The 24,293-nt window shown below is 52.4% G+C and overlaps 7 protein-coding genes across 7 annotated transcripts; all 7 read left to right on the top strand.

Annotated features, from left to right (window-relative positions):
* Positions 1-870: 870 nt before the first annotated feature.
* On the top strand, positions 871-2,672 carry GMORB2_4901 (Zn-dependent amino- or carboxypeptidase, M28 family; the record flags this gene model as incomplete). Its single annotated transcript, XM_035466875.1, has 4 exons — positions 871-906; positions 975-1,749; positions 1,872-2,184; positions 2,330-2,672. The coding sequence occupies 4 exons, from the start codon at positions 871-873 to the stop codon at positions 2,670-2,672; spliced, it is 1,467 nt and encodes a 488-aa protein (XP_035318034.1).
* Positions 2,673-3,232: 560 nt separating this feature from the next.
* GMORB2_4900 (uncharacterized protein) lies at positions 3,233-3,587 on the top strand (the record flags this gene model as incomplete). The annotated part of the gene is made up of 2 exons (XM_035466874.1): positions 3,233-3,274; positions 3,321-3,587. 2 exons carry the CDS (start codon positions 3,233-3,235, stop codon positions 3,585-3,587), a joined length of 309 nt encoding a protein of 102 aa, XP_035318033.1.
* Positions 3,588-6,249: 2,662 nt separating this feature from the next.
* GMORB2_4899 (Glycosyl hydrolases family 43) lies at positions 6,250-7,491 on the top strand (the record flags this gene model as incomplete). Its single annotated transcript, XM_035466873.1, has 1 exon — positions 6,250-7,491. One exon carries the CDS (start codon positions 6,250-6,252, stop codon positions 7,489-7,491), a length of 1,242 nt encoding a protein of 413 aa, XP_035318032.1.
* Positions 7,492-8,775: 1,284 nt separating this feature from the next.
* GMORB2_4898 (Acetolactate synthase large subunit or other thiamine pyrophosphate-requiring enzyme) lies at positions 8,776-9,861 on the top strand (the record flags this gene model as incomplete). Its single annotated transcript, XM_035466872.1, has 3 exons — positions 8,776-8,940; positions 9,089-9,664; positions 9,724-9,861. The coding sequence occupies 3 exons, from the start codon at positions 8,776-8,778 to the stop codon at positions 9,859-9,861; spliced, it is 879 nt and encodes a 292-aa protein (XP_035318031.1).
* A 75-nt stretch (positions 9,862-9,936) lies between these two features.
* Positions 9,937-10,635, top strand: GMORB2_4897 (Thiamine pyrophosphate enzyme, C-terminal TPP binding domain; the record flags this gene model as incomplete). Its single annotated transcript, XM_035466871.1, has 2 exons — positions 9,937-10,267; positions 10,400-10,635. The coding sequence occupies 2 exons, from the start codon at positions 9,937-9,939 to the stop codon at positions 10,633-10,635; spliced, it is 567 nt and encodes a 188-aa protein (XP_035318030.1).
* Positions 10,636-13,090: 2,455 nt separating this feature from the next.
* On the top strand, positions 13,091-14,158 carry GMORB2_4896 (Cyclin; the record flags this gene model as incomplete). The annotated part of the gene is made up of 1 exon (XM_035466870.1): positions 13,091-14,158. One exon carries the CDS (start codon positions 13,091-13,093, stop codon positions 14,156-14,158), a length of 1,068 nt encoding a protein of 355 aa, XP_035318029.1.
* A 7,254-nt stretch (positions 14,159-21,412) lies between these two features.
* On the top strand, positions 21,413-23,583 carry GMORB2_4895 (uncharacterized protein; the record flags this gene model as incomplete). The annotated part of the gene is made up of 2 exons (XM_035466869.1): positions 21,413-21,475; positions 22,432-23,583. The coding sequence occupies 2 exons, from the start codon at positions 21,413-21,415 to the stop codon at positions 23,581-23,583; spliced, it is 1,215 nt and encodes a 404-aa protein (XP_035318028.1).
* Between the last annotated feature and the right edge of the window lie 710 nt (positions 23,584-24,293).

Raw genomic sequence — 24,293 nt, 5'->3', positions numbered from 1 at the left:
ACCCAGTATTGTGCCCTTCCTTCGCCCTGACTACGGGCGAGGCTTCAATCGGTCTCAAATATATACAGGTGATATATCAACGCCCGTTCGTATGCCTGATAGAGCTGGACCCCACAGCTTCATCCACCCCAGGTTTCGGCGTGGGCGGGCGGGGGCATCTAGTCGAGACTGTCCTAAAGTACGACAGTGGCGTTGAACCATGAACTGAACAGCATTGATAAAGAAACATCTCACCCTGCGAGTTGAAAAGAGGAAAGCGCCATCGTCGACTTGTCTACGGCATGTTCATCGTTGTCTCATGGTCACGCAGTTCCATTTGGTGGGAAACTGTTCTTGTGCGTGGGGTCTGGACCGGTGACTAAATGTACGCTATCAAAAAGTGAAAAAAGATGCTTATTGTCGAGATCTGACAAGGGGACCTTTGCACCACACATATATCACCCAAAAGACCCAATCAATATTGAGTCGAACCTATTGTCGACCAATTATCATGAACATCGTGCGCAGTTCAGGACGATGAGAGCCCATGATATGGCGCAATGACCGAATTGGGGATGCAGTCAGGTCCGTAGGGTACGCCAGAGCCCCGCTTGTTTGCATTGATACGATGCGACCTGCCTTTTCTGCAACGGCTGGACCGGTAGAGTTAAAACCTTGGCAGCATGAGAGAGTTTTGAATGGTGTTATCAATTGAAGCTCGAAGTAAGAATGTCGTCAGGCGGGAATGCGGATTCTACATATAAAGAGCACGCACACGACTTGACCGGGACTCTGGCACTGCCCTCTCCCCGGCAACCTTGTGCAATCATACGCACTTACACTTACAGTAACCCGGAAAGTCCTCAGTTTCAACCACAGTTACAATTCACCATGAGATTCAATAGCATCGCATCGACTGGTCTACTGGTAACTGCTTCCTTGGCCAGTGAAAAGTTGACGGAAGACAAGGTGGAAGCTGATGTCTCCCAAGCCAGGTGAGCTTGTCGAGCAACCCTTCGGCTTCTATAGCAAACTCTCTGATACTACATGAACCCAGACTCGAGAATATCCTTTGGAACTTCAACAAGATTGCAGTCGACAATGGTGGCAACCGAGCATTCGGCCTACCCGGTTACAACGCCTCGCTGGACTTTATTCTAGAGCGCGTGGTGGGCCGATTCGGCGATAAGTTTGACACCTTTGTCCAGCCATTCACACATCTCTTCGCTACCACGCACAACATCTCTCTGACGGGCCCAGACGGCAAGGAAGTCAAGGCAGTCACTCTGCAGTACAACAACCCTACACCTCTGCCTGACGGCGTGACGGCAGCCCTGGTCAACGTGCCCATCGACGACGAGCGGGGGTCGGGCTGTTTCGAGGACCAGTGGGCGGGACTGAATGTGGAAAAGAAGATTGCCCTCGTCAAGCGCGGCTCGTGTGCAATCGCCGACAAGCTGCGCATCGCCAAGGGAAAGGGCGCGGTTGGCGCAGTCCTCATCAACAACGTAGCCGGACCGAACATTTCGTCCGCCACGCTCAGCGGCGAGAACTACGGAGATCTAGCCCCCGTGGCCGTCGTCACGCTTGAGCAGGGAACAGGCTGGTGGGATCAAGTGCAAGCGAACCAGACGGTTGAGGTCAAGCTCGTGGTGGACGCGACTGCGGAGGATCGCGAGACCTGGCAAGTCATTTCCGAGACAAAGGAGGGCGACGCGAACAATGTCATCATGGTGGGAGCCCATCTGGACAGCGTCCAGGCGGGTCCAGGTATGTTCATCAGACGGGTGGGAGATTTGAAAGGGGAGCGGGCGGGTGTGAGTGTGCTGCGTGTCTGTGTGTGCCTGACTCCCGTACCTGAGACACCAATACCTGACCACACCCTCATCTAGGCGTCAACGATGATGGAAGTGGCAGCGCCGCCCTGCTAGAGATCGCCGCGTCGGTGTCCAAGTACACTGGCTATCACAACAAGCTGCGCTTCGCATGGTGGGGTGCCGAGGAGAGTGGCCTGGTCGGCTCCCTCTACTATGTCTCACAGCTGTCTGAGGCAGAGCTCGATGCGATCCGCTTCTACTTCAACTACGACATGATTGGCTCGCCCGAGCCCTTCTTCCACATCTACGCCGACACAGACGCGCATAAGACGGGAGGTCAGATCCTCTTTGACTATCTCGAGGAGCAGGGTCGTGACGTGCAATATGGGTATGTTCAGTCGATCCGCAAGAATGCTGTGTTGGTGTCTATATGGACGTGATCAGCGCAACAGTGTAGCTGCCTGCTGTGTGTGTCGTTCCCGGCTGACTTACGGTTTGTGTAAACACACATACACACAAAAAAAAACATGCAGATCATTTGGATCTTCGTCGGATTATCTCGGCTTCATAGAGGCCGGTATTCCCTCGTCGGGCATCTTCACTGGAGCCGGTGCACCGCAGGACCCTTGTTACCACACGGCATGCGACGATATTGACAATGTTGACTGGGCCGCGCTGACGGTCAATACAAAAGCAGCTGGCCGTGCACTGGCATCTCTTGCCCTCGACGCGTCGCGTGTGCCACCTCGCGACAAGACGAGTGTGAACCCTGCTAGTAGACGTGGCGTAGCGAGGAGTCTCACCAAGTGGAAACGCGTGGCTCTGGGTCTTGACAAGAGACACTCTTGTGCCAGAGACCGGAAGTCGACGATCTAGTGATATGCTGTTTTTTTTTTCTTCTGAAAGGAGAGATAACAGGCGTTCGTTTAATACCATCTTCAAACGGAGGAGGTGTATCAATATCCCGGAAAAACAGCTTTGAACATTGGATCAGATGAATCAAAGAAACATGCATGTGAATTTGAAAAAAAAGTGACATAGATGCGGAGTGATATAATATATGCAAGGAGAATTGGTTACGAATGGTATATTCGCAGAGCCGATTAACCGTCATGGCCAATGGGGCAAATGGAGCAAATATATCATATACGTACGTTGTTATTACAATTTACATGCATCGTGACTGATATTAGTAGTTATATGCCATTTTTCTAGAATACGACGTCAATTCAGCCTCCTTGTCTAGAGTCCCTGATCTTCATGATTCTCATGTGATCAATGCAGTATTCAAAATAAGATACAGAAACTCTGTCTGTAATACGTCGTGATGAGAAGAACAAAAAGAACAGACCGGACAACAACCAAAAAAACCAGTCAATCTCCGTATCTGCTACCACCTACCCCCAGTATGCGTAACCTATGAGTTTCCCCTCGGGATGGCTCTATACGTGGCCGCCGGGTACTCCGGCCCGCCAGGGGTATGCACCTTCTCTTCGTCTGTTTCAGCCACAGCCACGACTACAGGAGGGGACGACCAGCGCACCCTCGTCAGTGATAACCTTCTCAGAGGAGGGGGCGGATCGCTGTCTGCCGTCGAGTGATATGACGAGACGGCCGTGTTGGGAGGCCACGCTGCTGGCTTCTCACGGTCATGATGATGTCCGTGCCGGCCGCTGCGGCTTCGACGAGGATGAGGATGAGGAGCCTGCCGATAATCGTGAGGATGATGGCGATGATCATGTCTACGACGGCGACGCTGACGTAGACGCTTTCGACCACGGTACCGGCTGACGAGGCAAAAGGTCAAGGTGACAGAGACGATGGCGAACCCGACGATGCAGCCTGCTATAGCTCCGATCTGGGCCTTTGTGAGATCCTCTCCACCGTTGTCGGTGCCAGCACCGGCCACCGGAGGCGCAGCGTCTTGCTGGCGACCGAGAAGCTGTGCATGGAATAGTAGTGGTGTAGGAGGCATGATGATGGTAGCGGTAGCGGCAGTGATGGCGATGACAATGTTCTTGGCATTTGTTTCGCGTGTCTGTATAGCGTTTAATGCACATACGTGGCAGTACATGAACGAAAAAGGATTCATCTAGCCCTTTTGTGTGTTTTTTTTTTTTGCCTTCTTTTTTTTCGAGTCCCTTCGTTCTTGGAAAGTTCTCATCCAACTACACAATCATGTGCTTTGCGACGTAGTATTGCTCATTGTTATGTGGTGAGCATGACCGTGAAGAGCATTTCGTTACTGGTAGCATTATTCCGAAGTGTTCTCACGAGTTGTGTGCGCGTGCCCATGCTAGATGCTTGGCGGAACGAACCGATCTATCCCGCGGGAGGGTGTGCGCACAAGTCATATGAGAGGGGAGATAATCACGAGGGAGAGGTAGTATGCATGAAGGAGTCAAAGCAGAGGGAACATAGCCAGAGGAGGGAGGGGGGGATGGCGCAACATGCAGAAAGTTAGGCTGCAGGCCTGCGGGTTTGCTGATCTACTGGACTGTACTATGTAGGGGTTGCCAATCGCATGCTACTGTAGTAGTACCACGTACAGGTAGACTAGTATTCGTAGTATTCGTTGATCGTAGTATTCGTAGTAATATCTGTAGTAGTGGTACGAGCGAGGATTGAGAGGAGTGAGTGATCCCCTCTAGTTAACCCACGGCATCTTGCAGTGTTAGTGTCGAACCACGGCGCATGGTGTGAGTGGGGGCAACGGGAGTTGGGAAATGTGTGTGACGTTGAGGCCAGATTGCATGGATTGACACGTAATACATTATATTATACAAGGGCTAAGTACCAAGCGCGAGGGAGGAGGACGCAGCCTTGCTTTGATTAGAAAAGTATTACATGTACCTGTGCTATCGGCTCCTGCGAGTTAGTGCGGGATCATGTCGGAGCTGGCATTGACGGACTGATGTTTGGACTATGCGTGCACGCAGCGTGTTTGTTGTTGGCACGCCTTCTCTCGTTGCCAAGCTTCCTCTAGTTGCCAAGTTTCTTCGCGTTGCCAAGTTTCTTCGAGTCGCCAAGCTATCGATCAATGCTAAGGCTGTAGGGATGTCAGGCTTTAAACCAAGCAAGGAAACAAGAAGCTTGAAAAGGAACAAGTGACACCGCTAAGTGTGACTATTAGCTATTAGGCGCGACGGGAGAAACGAAGAGAAAGTGCAGCTGCCAACGTTAAGGTACTCACTAGGGACTATGGAGTAAGAGAGGAACAAGTAACTACGTTGGGATGAACAAGCTGTGGAAGATCAACATTCTTCGCGCAACTTGTTTGTTTTTCTACGTGTTCATAGTCCGAAGCATCCTTCTAGGTATGCTGTGCTAGTTTAAATCAACCGGCAGCCGCTGCGCCGGGTAATAATCATCATGAGTCTTGGTACTTTGGTACGACTTACGCAGGCAAGGGGTTGGCGCTTCTGAGTTGTACCCATGTCAAAGCCGCAGTCCGGAACGACGGCAGGCCCATAAAAAAAAGGATCGGCCCCGGTTAAACGGACAGCCAAATAGGGAAAGAAGTCAGGGCGTAGTCGTCGAGGGGAAGCTACCGAGTCTTGTTGATAGTAACAATACTACTGCTGCTAACATCCTGCTATTACTACTACCACGACTAACATCTGTATTCCTCGACTCCTTCGTACCAACTGTCGATGACGGCAAGAGAAATCTTCTGCCAGTCTATATACACACGTCCAGCTTGCCGGCCCTCTCCTACTATTGCCCTGATACAAATGACGCGTGCGCCAGCTTGTTGTTCTCCACAAGTCACCTCCCTCCCTTTCGCAACCCGTGCTTCCCTTGATAATACCCACACTTTTGTTTTGCCTCTCTCTTTCTCTACGGGGTATTCATGTCTCTGCCGTGTGTGGTGTGTCCTGGAAGGTGTGGGCTGGGGCTACAACCTGTTGAACAAGGTATTCACCCACACCCCTCCCCCCCCCTCTCCCGAGCATTGCCGCTGTAGTGAAGCGAGCAAGGTAAACACACAGGCTCTAAGGTGAAGGGGGAGGAGCAGGAGCATAAACACCAACTTGTGACCCATATTACCAACTGAAGGAGAGAGACATGATGGACGCGACGGGTGACAGAAACGTAGTCAGGCGGAGATTACTTGTGTTAGATCAGAACTATTCGGTCAACCTCTCTCTCTGCTCTTCTCTCCTGGAAACGTCACGCCGACATGTCCAGTCCGTGTATATAAGGCTCGCACGTCCGGTGCCCAACAGAGATTGTGCCATTTTCCTGGCATGATCCGAAGCCAAGCAGCATTCGGTCTCCCAGTCATTCTTTCTTTTGGGTTGCATTGTGTTTTAATTCCGACCCCGTCCTTCTCTTTTATATCCTAGTTGCTATCCCGCCGAGTCACATTCTTTTAATTCCGTCCATCCACACGCAGACGCGCACTCTTCTTAGTGAATAATTACTGCTACCTGCCGTTACCGCTGCCGTCATGAGACTCTCCATTGCCTCCGTTGCGGCGGCCGTCCTGGCCGTCAAGGGCGTCTCCGCCGCTTCTTCCTCCCAGGGGTCTTCCACCTCCGTTGCCGCCACGGACGGCATCGTCCCCAAGCCCGTTTGGCCTCATTTCGTCTCCGAAGAGGACGACTGCATTGAGATGCTAGACGAGGATCAGCAGATTCAGGAGATCAAGAAGCTCACCGAGCTTACCAAGCAGACGCTTGATCGTCTCCACCCCCGCGACATGAAGGTCCCCCGCTCAGAGGAGTCCTCTAAGTGGGATGGCTCCCTGACCAAGAGGGGCTTGATGAGCAGCATCCCCGGCTACTGGGCCGACCCCAACATCGTCACCTTCCCTGACGACTGCAACTACTACATCTACGCCACCACCGACGGTGGCTACCCGTGGAGCAGCATGGAACTGTACGCCTGGATGTCGACGGACCTGGTCTACTGGACGCGCACCAAGAAGCCGATCCTGTACCTGAACGGTGACGAGGGTAACGTTCCCTGGGCCCGCGGAAAGGCCTGGGCCCCCACCATCATCAAAGCCAACGGGAAGTTCTACTTCTACTTCTCCGGCGGCAACATCGCCAACGGCGAGAAGGAGGCCATGGGCGTTGCCGTCGGTCCCTCGCCTCTCGGCCCCTTCAAGGCCCAGCCCGAGCCGTTCATCACCGGTCAGGAGAGGGTGTCTTCCCTCGGCACACCGATCGACCCCCAGGTCTACCACGACCCCCAGTCCGGCGTCAACTACATCTACTGGGGCAACGGGTCGCCCGTCATGGCCGAGATGAACGCCGACATGCTCTCGGTCAACTGGGACACCGCCACCGCCCCCAGCGGCCTGACCTACTACGCCGAGGCTCCCTTTGTCAACTTCCGCGACGGCATCTACCACATGACCTACTCCATCGGCCATACAGCCAGCGAGGACTACCGCGTCGGCTACGCTACCTCCACCAGCCCCACCGGTCCTTGGACCTACCACGGGCTCATCCTCCAGAAGGACGTCTCCAAGGACATCCTCGGTCCCGGCCACGACTCCATCATCAACACCCCCGGCACTGACAACTGGTTCATCGCCTACCACCGCTTTCGCAAGGCCAACGAGAACGGCTCCAGGCGTGAGATCATCATTGACCAGGTCTTCTTCAAGGACGGTCTCATCCAGCCCATTGTCCCCACCATTGCCGGTGTCAAGCCCTCACCCATCACCGGCTGCGGATTGTAGATTGCAGAGGGGGGGAAGAAGACCATCTTAAGTTTTCAATGAGACATTCACACACTTCCGAATCTGGGAACGTACATGTTTATAATGCGACCTTGTATATATTGACCATTTATTCGTTCGCCTGTGAGAGTCTGTCTCCAGGGTCTTTTGTTTTTTTTTCATTTCGACACTTGCATATAGCTTTTCCTAATCTGGAACGCCATGTTGACCTAATGTGTTTGAAAACCATGATAGTTATGCATGCTTGACCACTGTTTTCATGTCCAACATTTCTCTTTTCATGACGATTGATGGATACTAATATCTGTTAACAGCGAGGCCCAGCCGTGCGTTGGAAACATCCTTCTCCTCCAGTGAGGTCTACTCTTACTTTCATCAGGTGTCTGTCTTTGCCAGGCGTTTTTCATTTAGTGAACCCTTGGTTCTAGCTAGGCAAGCCCATTTGGATAACTCGGACAAGATGGAAGTAGTACACAAGTTCGTCTCATCTGGTTTATCGAAAGGGAGACGAGGCGGTTGGTAGTTCGTGTCAAGACGGGGGCGGGGAAACCCCCCCCCTGACTAACCGTCGACCAGACGCGGAATTGAACGGCTTCATAATGCTTATGACGATGGAGCGGAGGGAAGGTGCGACATGGCAGAAAAGAGCGGGAGGGAAGGTGCGTTCAATATTACATAATGATGTAAATGGAACAAAAAGAAAAGCAGACGGTCATTGTTCCTTTCTTCCATTTTATTTCTTTTTTTTCAACCTTCATTGCTCTGTTCCACCACGCCCCCTCCAGCCCCGCTTCACAACACGGATACTTTGCCGATCTACTGCTGGCTATTTATACCCCAGAGCAGATCCTCACCTACTACCGAAGACCCCCCCGCACACCGATACTCGGGTATCGGTGTCAGCATATAATACTACTCACCGTGTTGAGCAACTCGGCGTGTATCATCTGGCTCATCACTGTGACCAACTTCATACTGAACGACCGTTACCTTGCAAGAGGAAGCCGGAAAAAAAAGAAGACCCTGCAGGTTACTCGCCTTCGAAGTGCCGGATTGGCTCCGGCCCACTGGAACTGCCGACGTGCAGTCGTGCCATCTTTTTCGAACGGCAGTTCTGTGTCGATGTCGACTACATCTGCGTCTTGTCTGGAAGGAACCACTTCCTTAACAAAGGGCGTACGCCGTCGAGCTGCAGTTTCCCGTGCCACACTCAGATCTGGCCGGTCCTTGTCTTTGGATATGAACATCAGTCTCAGATATGCGTCGACGCAGGCCAAGTCGGACATGTACACAGCTTCATTCGCTTTCTCTGAAGCTATCTGGGAGGCTGGAATCACATACTGTTTTGTCAACCTGGGGTCTGACCATCCTTGTATCATCGAGGCCATGGTCAAGGGGCAACGTGAGGCCAATGAACGGTTTCCGCGAATCGTCACATGCCCAGACGAGGTATCCAGCTTGTTCATCTAACCTGTAAATTTAGTCGTGATTCACTAACAGTTTCTTCCTAGATGGTGGCAACGTCCATGGCGGATGGCTATGCCAGACTGAGTGAAAGCCTCAGGCCGTCATTGTTCATGTTGACTCTGGGATATAGGGCCTGGGCGCAGCTGTTCACAAGGCTTCTACGGGGCGAGCACCGGTCTTTGTGTTTGCTGGAATGTCGCCATTCACCCTCGAAGGCGAGATGCGTGGTCCCCGCACTGGATATATCCACTGCATGCAAGATGTTCCTGACCAGAAGGCTATCCTTGGCCAACAATGCCGTTATACGGTCGAAATAATGACGGGAACTAACGTGAAGCAAATGGTTAAACGTGCCCTCCAGTTCGCGACGAGCGATCCGCGGGGATCCGTATATCTATGCGGCGCGAGGGAGGTTATGGAGGCAGACATCAGTCCGTACTCGCTGAAGCAGGAGCGCTGGGACTTGGTGAAGCTCGGTGGGCTTCCTGGAGGTGCGGCGGAATCCATCGCCGAGGCCTTGTCGACAGCTAAGAAGTCTCTGATTGTCATGGGGTATTCTGGACGCAACCATGGGGTTCCTGAGGCGCTCATGGTCTTAGCGGATACCATCAAAGGCCTGTGTGTACACGATACCGGAGGCAGCGACATGTGCTTCCCCGCCGGCCATCCAGGTTGGCTGGGCCTGCGTTTCGGCGTAGACGACTCGGTGACAGAGGCCGACGTGATGATCACGTCAAGGAATTGATGTCGCTGTACTGTATCCAGGCGGACGGGCGCTTCAAGGCGGATTTCCTGACGTCTGTGAATCAGATCCTGGTGTCTCTCGAGTCGGGGCCAGCTGCCAAAGCGTTGGCAGCTCGTGACCAGACATGGGCGGAAAAGGAGCGGAGGAAAGGTCACTAGTCCCGTCTCGGGGCCATCTCGAAGGCGGCGACTACCCTGCCGGACGGGTCTACTGGCACGGGGCACTTGTGCAAGATGCTACGGGAAGTGTGCCAGTCTGATACAATCTACGCAATCGAGGCGGTGGCCGACACGGGATTCGTGCACGATAACCTTCAGCTGACCGCACCCGGATCGTGGATCAATCGTGGAGGAGGGGGCCTTGGGTGGTCGGGCGGCGGCTCGCTGGGCATCAAGCTAGCTGCTGACGCCGAGGCCGGCAGGCAAGACAAGGGGAAATTTGTGGCGCAGACTGTCGGCGACGGGACGTACCTGCCTACAGTGCCGGGGAGCGTGTACTGGATTCCGAAGCGGTACAAGATCCCGGTGTTGACTATGGTGCTAAGCAACAAGGATAGGGTCCCGAGTGTATTGCAAGGTTGATGCATGATGAAAGGAAGAACGAGGGGAATGGCAGAAGGACGAAAGCTGATGCAGCGGTGCGATGTACAAGTTGGCATGCCCCCCCCCCGAAAGTCGTTGCTGCTGATGCACCCAGACGGACTAGGGTCCAAGGCGACGAATAAGGAGATTAATATCTCGTTTGACCCTGCGCCCGACTATGCAGGCTCTGCATTGGCAGCAGCGGCTGGAGACATTGAGGGACTACGGGTGAGCCAGGTGAACGAGCTGGAGGGAGTGTCGAAGCAGGCGGTTTCCAAGGTGCAGGCGGGGAAGTCTGCAGTGGTGGACTGCACGGTGGTGGCGGATTGTCAGGGGAGGACGAAGGAGTGATCCCAAAAACCCTCCAAACCCCCCACCCACCCATTCCCTCTTATGAAGGGGCCAGATGCGATCTTGGAGCAGCACTGCGGCAGTGAGTCTCTGTATGGGGTTCGGACAGGTGAGATGGGTGTCTAGTATACGGAGTTACGAGGCAAGAGGTACGAAGTAATACGGAGCACTACTTATACTTATATATATATATATATATTAATACATATGTAATATTATTAGTTGTAATGTGCTTTTGGAAAAGCCTCATTTCCGAGACCGACTTGAGTCGCACTCTGGGAACTTGTAATACCCTGGGGGGGGGGGGTATCGGGATGAGCGCGGTCTTTTATGTAATGACTGGTAAATGGCTTCTCTCTCTCTCGTTTGAACAACTATCAGACCTATCTGTATACGCATCACTCGTGAGTTATAAGGAGGGTCATGGGTGGAGTCAGATGCAGAGGGAGTCATATACTGGCATAGTCGGGATTCTGCTCCGGCACACGGCTGCAGGCTACAGACTACAGGCTTCTCGGCATTCTGCTTAACTGCAAGGCTGGGAATGGTGGGCCACTGGTGCTCGGAAGCTTGGAAGCCAAGACGAGAGAGGTGACGGGCGAGAGACGAGGAAGGATGGATGGGAGCTATACCAAGAGAGATACATTTTCATGCCATAGGTAACACGGAGTATAGAGAGGAGAAAAAAGAGAGAGACGGGGAAGAGAGAGAGAGTGAGGGGGGGGAGGGAAGAGAGAGAGTGGAGACAGGATAGAGTTGTGGAGTGTGGAATCAATCTAGACCTGGAGTAGAGTCCGTATTGGAGAGTATGCGGCTGAAGATGTGAAGAGGGGGGAGGGGAGGGGGAGGATAGATGGGAGGAGGGTGGTGTCGGTCCTCCTAAGACGAGAGAAGAGAAGGGAGGAGGAGGAGGAGGAGAGGAGGAGGAGGAAAAGGAGAAAAGGGAGAAGAGGAAGCAAAGTCTGGTTGAGATATGACAAGAATAGGTGGATGTTGTGGTATTACGAGTAGTTGATGGTAAAAAGGTCGAACCTGTGTTTTGGAAGTGTCACCTGTATTAGATATTAATAAATATATAAAGGGGGTGCCTCCTTTCTTTTCTTTTCGGGGGGGGGGGGTTTCTTTTCCGAAGTGGTTTCAAAGTTGAGATGAGATACCCTGTAATAGATAATGGAGGAGTGGGGAATTGAAGATGAGAAAGATTTGGAGATTTTGGAGATGAAGAGGTATGAGAGAGGGAGAATAGGCAACAAGGATACTTGGTTTCAGTCTCCCACAACGGCTCTTACAAGTGTCCATCTACGAGTCTGGGCTCTAATCAATATAGGCTTCTGATGATGCATGTAATACCAGCGGACACTCCGTACAGCTAATACCTGGTGATGATGACCGGTAGCAAGTAGTAGTAAGTAATAGTAGTAGCAGCAGCAGCAGCAGTAACGGTCAATACTCCATGTATTGTTATACAGAAAAAAAAAAGTTGTCGGCCCGTCTACATCTCCACTAACCCGAGGGAGGAGCCTCTGGAAAGCTGACTCGCCAAGGCCGAGGGCCACCACACCATGATCAGGATTCTGATCGTGCTGGTTTCCGGTAGTGGTCATCGGTAGGACGAGAGACTGTAATCTGTACAGATAGTAGTAATATACCTTGTGACTATTAGTATTACGGAGTAGTCTATTAGTAGTCGCCGCACTAGCAGTGCTTGTATCTGGTACAGATCAGTAGTGCCAGTATTGATAGTAGTTAGGCCACTAGCACAGAGTAGTAGCAGCAGTACGAGTATATGCGGAGTGTATGCTGAGTATTATATGCTCTCTCTTCCACGAGGTAATCTCGAGTCATGGGTCCCGCTCCTTGAAGAACAGGGATCTTCCTTTCCTTTTTTTTCTTTTTTTTCTTTTTTTCTTTTTTCTTTTTCGTTTTTCCTTTTTTATCTACATATGGAAAGAAGACAGCCGCCCCCCCTCGCTCCTTCTTGATCTACCACGAGACTCGTTATTTTCCCCTCTTCTATAATCTGACAATATCCTACGATTCATCTCTCTCTCTCTCTCTCTCTCTTTCCCTCTCTCTCTTTCCCCCCCTCTCTCTCTCCCTCTCCATCTCTCTTTTCCTTCTCTGTGTCTCTCCCTACGAGTACCTCTCAGCCACTCCGTCACCCCTCACCTTCCCCCCCACCCCCCTGCGTTGTCCCCACCCCGCTTCGCTCACTCTTGTCGCATATCCATCGCGACACGACAGATAAAAAGGACAAAGGACAGTTATAAAAAAGACAGAGAACAGACGAAGAGGACGATGCGACGAGTCGACATCTGTTGAGCACGCTACACTTCCTTTCCACAAGGAACAAAAGACTATGTGAGACTGTGACGGGGATTCACGACCTACGCAAATCATCACCGACGCCAAAAAAAAAAAAAAAATGGCCACGACGCAGACACAACCTGCCGTCATGCAGCAACAGCCGACGATACACCTCGAGCAGGACAGCAAGACGGAAGGAATACAAGCTCCCAAAGAGGCCGATGGAAAGGACAGAGAACACCACGACCTCTCGCGCCTCCCGGCCTCTGAGGCCCTCCGTCTGGTCAGCGCCAGCCTGGAGCGCCTCGTTCGTATCACCGGAGACGTACCACCCACGCCACCGCCACGCACGCCCACGGACCCGCAGATGAGCGGACTCTTGGCCGAGAAGGATTTCATGGCGCGCTACAGTCCTTCTAGAACCCCGCCGGCCGGAGGAGGAGGGCCAAGCATTGGCAGTGACAGCACGACGACCACCTCCACCACCTCCGCCGGCGACGCGGCGGCAGGCACAGCTGCCACGACCACACCTCCCTCTCCCGCCCCGGCGACGACACGAGACGATGGAAACAAGCTGCGGGCGTACAGAGCCGCCGTGGCGCAGCAGATGCAGCTTACCCAGCAGCAGGCCATCGACGGCGTGCGACTCAAGACCGTCCCTAAATCCCCTGCTGCTCCTGCTCCGCCGTCATCTCAACCGTCATCGATGACGACGCCTCCGGACGCATCTGCCCCGGGAGAAGACGACATGCCCAACGCCCCCCAGCAGCACGGCGCCATCACCCGCAAGTTCTACAGCAAGCTGGAGCCCCCCATCAGCATAACGAGCTACATGGCCCGTCTGCACCAGTTCTGCCCCGCCAGTGCCGCAGTCTACCTCGCCGCCTCCGTCTATATCCACCGCCTAGCCGTCGAGCAGGCCGCCATCCCAGTCACGAGACGAAACGTCCACAGGTTGGCCCTGGCCGGCGTCAGGGTTGCCGCCAAGGCCCTCGAGGATCTGGCCTACCCCCATGCCAAGGTCGCGCGTGTCGGGGGCGTGAGCGAGTCGGAGCTGGCCAGGTTGGAGGTCAGCTTCTGCTTCCTGGCCGGATTCGATCTCGTCGTCGGAGAGGAGCTTCTCAACACTAGGTGGATGGCTCTGAGGAGGGATGACGAAGCTGATGCCGATGTGCCGCTGCTCAAACTTGGACGTCCTGGGAAGCAGCAGCTGTAGTTCTCTCCTCTCCTCTTCTTTCTTTCCCCCCCTCTTCTTCCTAGCTCTTATTTTTCTTCCTCTCTCTTTGTATCTGTTAATATTTCCATCATCTTCACCTTGTATTTTTTCTCTCTCTCTTTGTATCTGTTAATATCTTCATCATCTTCCCCTTGTGTCCTCTTTTCTTGTTCTTCTCTTCTCGAACCTAGTTTGATACCCCTCTCCCCCCCTTTTTTTTCTTTTCTTTTTCTTGGCTCAATGTTCCGGTTGGGATAGATGGCAGACGTATGTGAATGATTATTGGTTACGATGCAGTGGAATGGATTCATTTGCTCGGTCAGCATTATTCACAGAGCACATGGATGTCAGATGTATGAATGTGACGCCCTGACAGCCACGCATATGCACGCGCACGCACGCGTCACTCACAAACAGAACAACAGCATTACGGCATTTCTGACGACAAGGGTACATTAAGACAAGCAATCCATCCGTCATCCTCTTCTCTCGACCCTTACATATACCCCTACCCCTTCTTCCGATAACCAGTCTCATTCTATTATCTAGAGGATAGACCCCACGCTCAGATGGAGTTGGCCACTCTAGGTGTTGTCGATGTTCAATTCCAGCGTTGATGCCTTTGGAATCTACACGCTCATCCCATCTCCGTCTGATCCGCCTTCTACCGTCCCTCACGGTCGGAACATGTGACGCCACTGGTGTTCTGGACCTCCCATCAGCCTCTACTTCGGCCAGAGACATTGGCGTCTATGCTCTGCTCTGCTCCGCTTCGACACCGGACAACTCGCACATATTGGGTATCCCACTTTCCCATCCTATCGAGCTATCCGCCCTGGCTTTCCCCGGAGGGTCCATCACCAGCACCGGACAACATCTGCCGGAGGCACTCCTTTCGTGCCTCCCTCTCCTATCCTCGGACTAACTCTCAAACTAGCGCAGCAGAGCTTGTCCGTGATGGCATCTTGGCACTAGGCTGGAGGGAATATGTAGCGCCAGTGTCCGTCCCAGTGCCAGTGCCATGATGTGTGGTCCGGTGTGTCATCCTATCACAGACTGGTTGAGGGGTGGGGGGATCAGACGCATGGTCGCGACCAGTCTCCGGGTACATATCTCGTCTCTGCTCTCCTGTTGGTTTCACTGTTTGGGATCACCCGCGGATATCCGTCTTGAGCAGCGCGATAACGTCGAATTTTTTTCACCTCATCATCGCCGGCAACACGAAGACAGCCCAGGTCAGAGCTGGCCACCCGGGGATAGTGATGAGAAGGAAAGTTCCCGCCTGCCTTGCTCGTCTTGGTTCACGGAACTCGAACGGCTGGGACACCAGCGTTGAACGGGGACCTGGACACTGGGGGACCTGGACACTGGACACAGATTGCCCAGGCCGAAAGAGCACGGTTTCATGCCGGCGGTCACCTAAACCAAACGACAATGCGAACAATGGCTACCTTGGCCCATGCACTCACTCACTGGGCCCCTGAAGCGCTGGCAGGTTCCTCCGATAGCCGTCGTCGTCGACCGGAACATGCGGGCTCTGTGCTCCTATATCGGCATTCCAGACACACGTAGACCAAATCTTACCACGGGACGATGACTTCTATCACCACGACTAGACTCGCCCTTGATCTGTTTACCTTTGGATGGAGTACTCTCCAAGGCTCAGACTCCTGTCCCAGGCGAGGCGCCCTGCTCGTCTCTCTCCTGACCCATCACAACCGTGATACCTGTCGCAGAGAGAGGCAAAGGGATGCTACATTGCTGCCCTTCCCACATATAGCGTATTTAGCCGATAGCATGGCCTCATACATGATCACATGACATTCTACGTTCTAATTCCGCTCGTTCGATCGTACGGTGGTTCGATCGTGTGATGGTTCCTCTTACCTCCCTCGTGTCCCTGCGGAGAGTGAGACGCCTTATAAGCTCGATGGTGATTGATAAGCAAGTCATCCGTAGAGGAGGCGCTGGGGTCTTGCATCGGCTAGAGCAGATGCCGGCGCAAGGATACATATATTGGCGGGGTGTCGGCGTCAGAGACTTAAGGCTGGAAGAGTCTACGGAGGCGGAGAACTGCCTCGCACCAATGACCACTGTTCTCGTACTCGTAGCGAGAAAATGCAACCCACACTTCATGCCGGTAAATTCCTACATGGAGACATGATTGTGATTTACAGGATTTGAAATTCCATCACGGACAGCCCCCACGCGGGAACTCGACTGTCTGCTCGTATTAACAGACCTTGTTTGCGGCACTAGACTTGGCAGATTGTCCAGTTGAATGATGTTGACAACTAGCGAAATCAAAAAGAGGTGAGGTGAAACATTGAACCATCAACTGCGTAATCCATCATCTTATCACCAGGAGACCTGTACGTTTAATCAGGGGTCGGATCAGAGGGGAGGAGGCGCATATCAGGGCATTGGCGGCATTCGAAAAAGCACATGTATCTGTGAGTAAAAAGTGTACAATAAAGTGAAATAAAGATTCCGTGAATAATACAAGTAGTTGCTTGCTGAGAATGGTCTTGTAAGAATAACATACGAACAAAATCCTATATACAACCATGCCCTCCCTGACTATATATACTATGTGTGTTCCAGAAATCATTTTCTAGTTCGTTCCATGCCGTCCATGCATCTTCGTCCTCGACATGTCGTAGCCATCCCGTCTGCCTGCCACTCAGCCGACTTGAAAGAAAGATGGAGGAGAAGCCATGCATTAACTCGGGCTGGCCTCAAAGATATGGCAAACCCTTCTCACCGGGTCTCCTGCAACAAGGCTTTGACTTCCGTCAAAAGGCCGATCGTGCCCTGGCGGGTTTCGCAGTCGGAGGCTCCTGGCACGACGGCTCAGATTCCTAGCCCAAGTCGCCCTCCTCCCCCCCCACGTCGTTCGGGGTACAAAACCCAACGGCTATCGTGTCGGCCTCGAAGCACGCGTCGTCACTGTGCGTTCTGTGGAAGCCCACCACCGCCAGGGTCTGGGACGTCTCGCCTTGGAAGCTCCGGTACGAGAGCCCCGGTACGACGCGGCAAGGTGCACGCCGTTGGGCGCGCGTCCGTCCGACCGGTCGAGCGGACGGTGCGGTTCTGCGCCGCGCTGAACCTTGAAGGTTGACGCTTGCCGCAGCCGGAGAGGGGGCCGTCGGTATGTGGCACTGCTGTGGTCACTGCCGCCACTGCCGCTGTCTGTGCTGACTCTCGGTAGGTCCACACATTTCCCGAGTGCCATCATGCCGGATCACGCCTTTTCCGATGTCCGGGGGTCCGGGAGGGGGCTTTTGACCGACCGATTCATCGCATTAACGAGTACAGCTTGGACGGCAGATCGAGGCAGGTACCTGACGATTGAGGGTACGGATTGGACGACACGCGGAGGCTTATATCACGACTAGCACCACGACTAGCAGATAAGCAGGCAGCAACTAGCCCCTAATCTCTCGCACAGACTGGGATACCGGACATGTGGTTCCGCCATTATGAAACATGTCTACGTAGCTACCAGTAGTATGTGTGTGATGAACCCCGTTGTAATGTTTCCGTCGCGTTGTGGGGTACAAAGAGCAACGGGGTATATTACAACCTTGGGATCCCTCATGGTCTACGTCAACTTCGAAAAAAGAAAAAAGAAAAAAGAAAAAAAAATAGATAGATAAATGAAATAAAATAAACTCCGATCGTCCAGTGGCTGGTATAAGGCTCTGCTAACAGACCATTGGACCGATGGGTTATCTGAGATTTATACCAGAACGTCACCGCTTGCCCTATTATATTTCGCTCCTTCCTTCCGAACGCTTCGTGGAAGGGGTCGCTAACAGACATGGGCAGTCGAGTTGCAGCCTTATCGGCATAACTAATAGTCAGTACTAGTACCTTAGCACTTCGTACCTATCGATAGCAGCCACCGCAGTAGTAGGATCCGTTAGTCATAAGCTTCAATGAGGATGCCGTCATGTTATGACGGGACTGAACATGAGAGGTCGCCATGGTTTTTGTGCGCATGTCCTCTATCAGGGCGTATCTATGATACTTTAGTCTCTATAATACTTTAGTATCTATAATACATGGTATATCCAGGTACTAGACCTACAGCCCCACATTACAGGTGGTATTGATACCATCTTGACACATGCCACGGGCTGCCTCTTTTCGACAACTATTTCCGTCTAGTCTACCCCATACTGGCCAGACTTGGACTGGTGGACCTCACGATTCCTTCAAATACATGCACGGAAAAATCAAGATGTAGCCATCGTCCGTGTTGGCATCTTGTAGGTAGCATGATAAAACGAGTCTAGAAAGGCCAGATGAGTGTCTGCGGAATCTAAGGGGTATTCCATGACTACCCTGATCGACTGCCTTCTCAATGTCCGCCGCGGCTCCAGGAGCAGTCTCTTGTCACACTCCCTTACTGCTCGTTCTGTTTTCTTGTCTCTTCTCTTCTCTTCTTTCTTTCTTTCTTTTTCGTAAACAGCAGATGTAGGGCAGGAGTACTCGTGCTGAATAGTCCATGACCCAGACTTGATCCTGTACGGGGATTGTAGGCTGGTATAGGTCCAACTCCCATTTCGGTGCTGGTTATTATGTGATATCAAGACAGCAAGATCATCTGTGAGACTTTCGTGTTTGTCTCTTGAAAGTTGGATTGCCATGCCTATTCAAGATGCATACATCCTCCGATTCATAGATGGTCACTACAATAGGTATAATCTAACATCAAGGAATCAAGGACAATACGTGAACGACGAAATTGATAACAACATGATACCTCGAAACGTGATGGCCATGATGCTGAATGCCCGCAGCTCGAATATCTCGTACTTGTTGTACACGGACGGTAATATCATTACTTACTTGCGACTACTTCAGGGTAAGGTAAGCATGACTTGACACAAGCGTCAGTCAATGTATACCTTGTATCACGTCTCCAATCGCAGGGAGGCAGATGTATAAGAGACGACATTGACCTTGTTCATCAATGATCATCTATCTGAGGTTTTTTTTTTCCAGCGTCCTGCAAGCGCCAAGTCCTCTCCGTAGTAGGATCCGTAGCGAGAGAGGGACCACGAGGGCGTCGTGTGTAGGACGTAGTGGCCATTTACTTCATGCCTAGATATGAGAGGTGCTTGGAGGACAAAAGTTTGGTGAGCGGAGCGTTCAAGGGTTCGCTCGTCATGCTTCTGGGGTCCCGAATAGACCGAATTTGATGAATGGGGTTGACTTTGATGCGAGCGATAGCAGCGTGGGATGGCAAATAATCGCAATTCTCTGATGCGATCCCTTGGACCGTGGCACGAGTATTGTTTGGCGGCACGGAAGTAGCAGGTTGAAGAATCTGCTGGCTCTCACGGCAGACACCTTGCCGACGGATCATTCGTTCGATTGGCGAGTCTCTACTCTATTCATGGCTGTTGTCCTGTCTGTCTATGGCTTGCTAAGATTACCATCATTGTCGTCGGGTGGTTTTCGGGTTGTTCCGTAACAGACGGGGTGTTGATGACAAAAACGAAAGCAGGCAAAATGAGAAGAACAGAGAGTGAGGAAATAAATATGGAACACAAAGACAGATGATACCCATCCATGGATGAGAGTCGATACTGTACTCCGTAGTAAGCAAGCATAGTCTTGTTTCATGTGCTGACAGGTAATGGACAGGGGGATCAAGGCAGTGTGGGGCAGAGAGGGGAGAAGAATTTTGGTTCTGACATGGTGTGCACAGCCATTCTGTACTACTGCTGCAGTCGTGCGACGTACCTGTACTTGTATATTACTATACTAGCTGAGCCCTTGACCAATTCTGCCTCGAGGGTTAATCGAGGTAAGATATCATGGCTAGTTTTGAATGATTGGAAGTCAAGAGGAGATTTCAGAATGCCTTGATGGCGTGGTGAAGAGAGCATCGGGGAGTCCGAATCATCATGACGCTCATCGTCTCGAGAACGCCTGCGATCACGGCCACAAGACCTTTGGATGCCTAGTCTAGATATCGGACAATATGAGTAACACGGTCAGAGAGCGTCATGGGGGGCACACAAGCGCGGGGTTCCACATTCGGGGGTAATCGCTAGCCTGATCGCCTCGACAGGCAACGGCGGCCACGGGCCAATAGTGAGAGAAGTGGGGAGGTGACACAGACGCGCCAGAACACTCTTGTGGTGTTGCATGCACCGGAATATGCCTGAGAAGAGTGTCCTAGATCTACACGGAATGGAAAAAAGGATGCAGATGAACATTAACGGTCTCTTGGTTGATGGCAGAGATTGGGGCCGGGGGGTTGATTTCTTCGTGTTGTGGCGGTTTCCCCCCCCCCCTCCCCACCTCACTTTTTCTTTTTTTCCTTTGCAGGAGAGGAGGAGGGTAGGGGGGTTCTTCCCCTTGGAATGGCAGACGCAGTCAGTCATTCAAGGCAGGTGTAATAGACACACCTGTCCTCAACTCTGCATGCGAAATTCCCCAAATGCAAGCCTGAGGTAGATGGGAGGTGGCAGGCAGCAGGCGTCAGGTCACGGCTATCGTACCTTCCATATCACTGCCTAGGTTGTACTACGGATTGCATCGCGCATTTTGTGTAACAGGAAGGCACGAACTACAATGCGGGAAATAGCAAAACGTCGGGGTAGACGGCAATGTCCGCGCAGCCTTGTCCGTGGATCATCGCTGACTCTCCATTTCTCTTGTGGGACGTGGCGCAGCAGACAGATCACACCGTCCCGTACCAGCAAAGCCACAAGCAGCAGCCAGGAGGTCGGTCATATTATGACGGAGATATCGATGGGAACGCGGGAGGCAATCACGGGGAAACAGGGACTGTGACAGGGGTTTGAATCGCATTATTACGACAACTATCGAACGGCTGATCCACGAAGAGTGCAGCGCCCTCAAGAGAGTAAGCAGCATCATCACCATCCAGAATTCTGGAAAGTTGCACCGCCTCATCATACTATGATAATATGGCAAGCCACAGACGCTGAAATATTGGCTGACGCACGTGAATAGTGTGGGAACGAATTTGTGGCTAGAGGCTATTTCTCTTTTGCTCCTTCTAGCTTTGATCCTTGTTTCTGACGTCTGTTTCCTGACTCTATCCTTCTGCTGACCCATCCGGCCTTGTCCTTGGCCCATTCATGTCGGGTGATGCAGCCAAGGGCGGACAAGTGGGGACAGAGGATTGAGAGAGACGCCGAGACGGAGAGGAGAGCGAGAGCTTTGAAAGTGGACAAATCGATCTCCCAGGCTTCCCACACCCACACGATGAGGACGTCTTTGTCTTGGTGTGCCCTCGAGGTGTCATATGATGGCGAATGCAAGGTTTCGGTGAGTGGTGCCTTCATGTTCGCAGCTCAAACAGGCCAATGACGGTGGCATCGCATCGCAACGTCGCAGAATGCCGATCCAGTCCTAGAAGCTTGCAAGCTTGCAGACTTGCAGGAAACATGAAAGACTACAGAACATGCTCAACCGTTGCGCCACAAAAGGCTGGCACGAAGGAGAGCAGAACGAACAAGGATCGTCATGCTCTGGTGAACGAGAGTGTGTCTGGTTGGAAGACGCATGATGGTTGCGTAGGCCAAACCCGCTCAGCCTACACACCCACAATCCGACACCCCTGCTCTCTTCCCTGGGCTCGGGAGGAGGGGACCGCACAACCCCACCCTGATCCCTGATGCATACAGAAGTTCGGGGAGTCATCGGTGGTCACTTCTTTTGTCGAGTGGAATACTCTTCTTTCCGTTACTGTTACTGGTATTGCTAGTACTCTTACAAGAGAGAGTTCATCGGCAAGCAGACGAACACTCTCCATCATTCAGGCAACCATCGGGGATATATATATATATATATTATCTGTCTTCCCACCCTCTTGCCTTCTTCCATACTACAGTTTACATCAACACCTGTCCCATCCTGTGACAAGACAGTCACACTGTTCTACAGGTACTTGGCTCTCACGACAAAGGCTCATTGTCTCTGTCCTTCATTTTTTACTATATAACACCATCCCTTTCCCGACACTTTGCTTCCAACAACACCACGACTAGACACAGCGTGCCTCAACAACAACAACCCCAGCACCCAGAAAAAAGACGTCTGTTAAATATACGCGCGCGCGCCTGCACTTCCAGACGCATCTTCAAAGGCATCAAGGCCAGTCCCCTTCTTCATACCTAGCCGTGTCTTCTCCACTTCCACCCCCGACCGTCACTGTGCGGACGACTCGAAGACGCATAAGAAGGAGAAACGACGATCCCGCTACGATGTGCATCTCAACCCAGTACACCTACGTTTACCCTGACGGGCGCACGTCGTCGTCAACATCCACGACTTTCTGCCCGGCCTCGCGCCACGGCCAGCCTTGCGTTGACAATATCACCCACCCGTACACCCAGAACGTCTCATACTCTGCCGCCTCATCGCCTTCGGTTCCTCCCTACCAGTACGCGCCGCCCTCTCCCAGGTCCGACTACTACACCGACAACTACTATGGTCGCTCCACCCACCGTCGAGCAAGCTCCTCGCCCCTCAACGACAGGCGCCCACGCTCCAGTGCTCCACGAGTGTATGTCGACAACAACGCCAGGGTCTACGAATCGCCATCGTCTGTACCATACTCAAAGTCACCGAGGAACGAGCCTCCCATGATCTTTGTCGAGGGTACTGGGATCCGGAGGACGGCGTCTCAAGCAACCTCATCGTCCCCGAACATCGTTGAAGCCGCGCCGCGCCGATCCCGCTCTACGACACAGCGGCCGGTCGTCATTCACGACCCCGAGCAGAACCGTCTTGATGTCGATATTGTCGATGCCAACAAGGAGCACCGGAGGCGCACCAGCTCCGGCAACTACGACCACGGACACTCTCGCCACGGGTCTTCGCGTGGGTCGTCCTCTTCACACTCGCGCCACGGCTCGTCTTCCTCGCACTCGCGCCATACGTCGGCATCTTCGGGCCACTCGTCGTCGCGCTCACGGCGTCTGTCCGTGTCTTCATCGCACTCTCTGGACGACGGCGACTCGATCATCAGGCGCTACCAGAGACAGATGGAGGCCCAGCGCGTCGAGGACCAGAGGCTGGCCGAGGCCCAGCGCCAAGTCGAAGCTGAGAGGCTGGCGGAGGCACAGAGGGCTGAGGCGCAGCGGGAGGCCGAGAACCAGCGGCTAGAGGACCAGCGCAAGCTTCGCATCAACGAGCGCATCGCCAAGGCCAACGCCGAGATCAACAGCAGGCCGTCCATGCCCATGCCTTCTGCAGCCCGCGGCGGCAAGTCTGACAAGGACCGGGATGGTGGTCTGTCTGAATCGATGCGGGTGCTTGACATCAGCGACGACGAGGATGCGCAGTTGCGGAGGCTCAAGGACAGGATGAGTCCGCGCCCAGGCAGCAGCAGCAGCCGCCGCCGCCGCAGTGGGACCTATGAGTACTACTAGCTCTACTTTTTACTTTTTTCTTTTTTTCTCTCTTTTCTTTTTTACTCTCTATTCTTGCTACTTGCATTTATTGTCTTTTTCTTTTCTCTAAAAAAATCTGTTTCATTACTCTTTTTTGCATTTTATTCTCTTTTTTTCTCTTATACCAAAAAAACAAGCATCTGAATTGTCTCGTTGTGTTTTATCTTGTTTTGTTTTATTTTTTCGCTAGTCAAATGGACTGTGTTAGCGGGCAGATTAGCATGCGTATTTGGATTTTGGATTTTCGATGATACCTTGGTAGAATATAGCAGCTTGATTCTCCAAATGAAAAATATGATATATATATATATATATATATATATAATATAGGTCTATACTGCTATTCTTGAGAATGATATCAGAAAGCTATCTAGCCACCCATCCACACACACACACACACACACACACACACACACACACAAAAAAAAAAAAAAAAAAACTGCCCTTCCACGATGCAGGCGCTATGTGAAACCTGCATCACGAGACATCACGCATGCAACTTCGTACATGAACCCACACGACCAACGGCGTGCTGTCTACGAGACGCACCTCCACCTACCGTTGATAATGATAGGTTTTCAAGTTCTCCGAGCTCAAACTCCAGGGCTTCAAACACGTACATGGACACAGACGCACACACACACACATACACACATACACATACACACAGAGTCTCTCTCTCTCTCTCT

Source organism: Geosmithia morbida (assembly GCF_012550715.1).
Source record: "Geosmithia morbida isolate 1262 chromosome Unknown scaffold_26, whole genome shotgun sequence".
NCBI classification, from domain to species: Eukaryota; Fungi; Ascomycota; class Sordariomycetes; order Hypocreales; family Bionectriaceae; genus Geosmithia; species Geosmithia morbida.
This window is presented reverse-complemented; position numbering and strand designations above follow the sequence as displayed.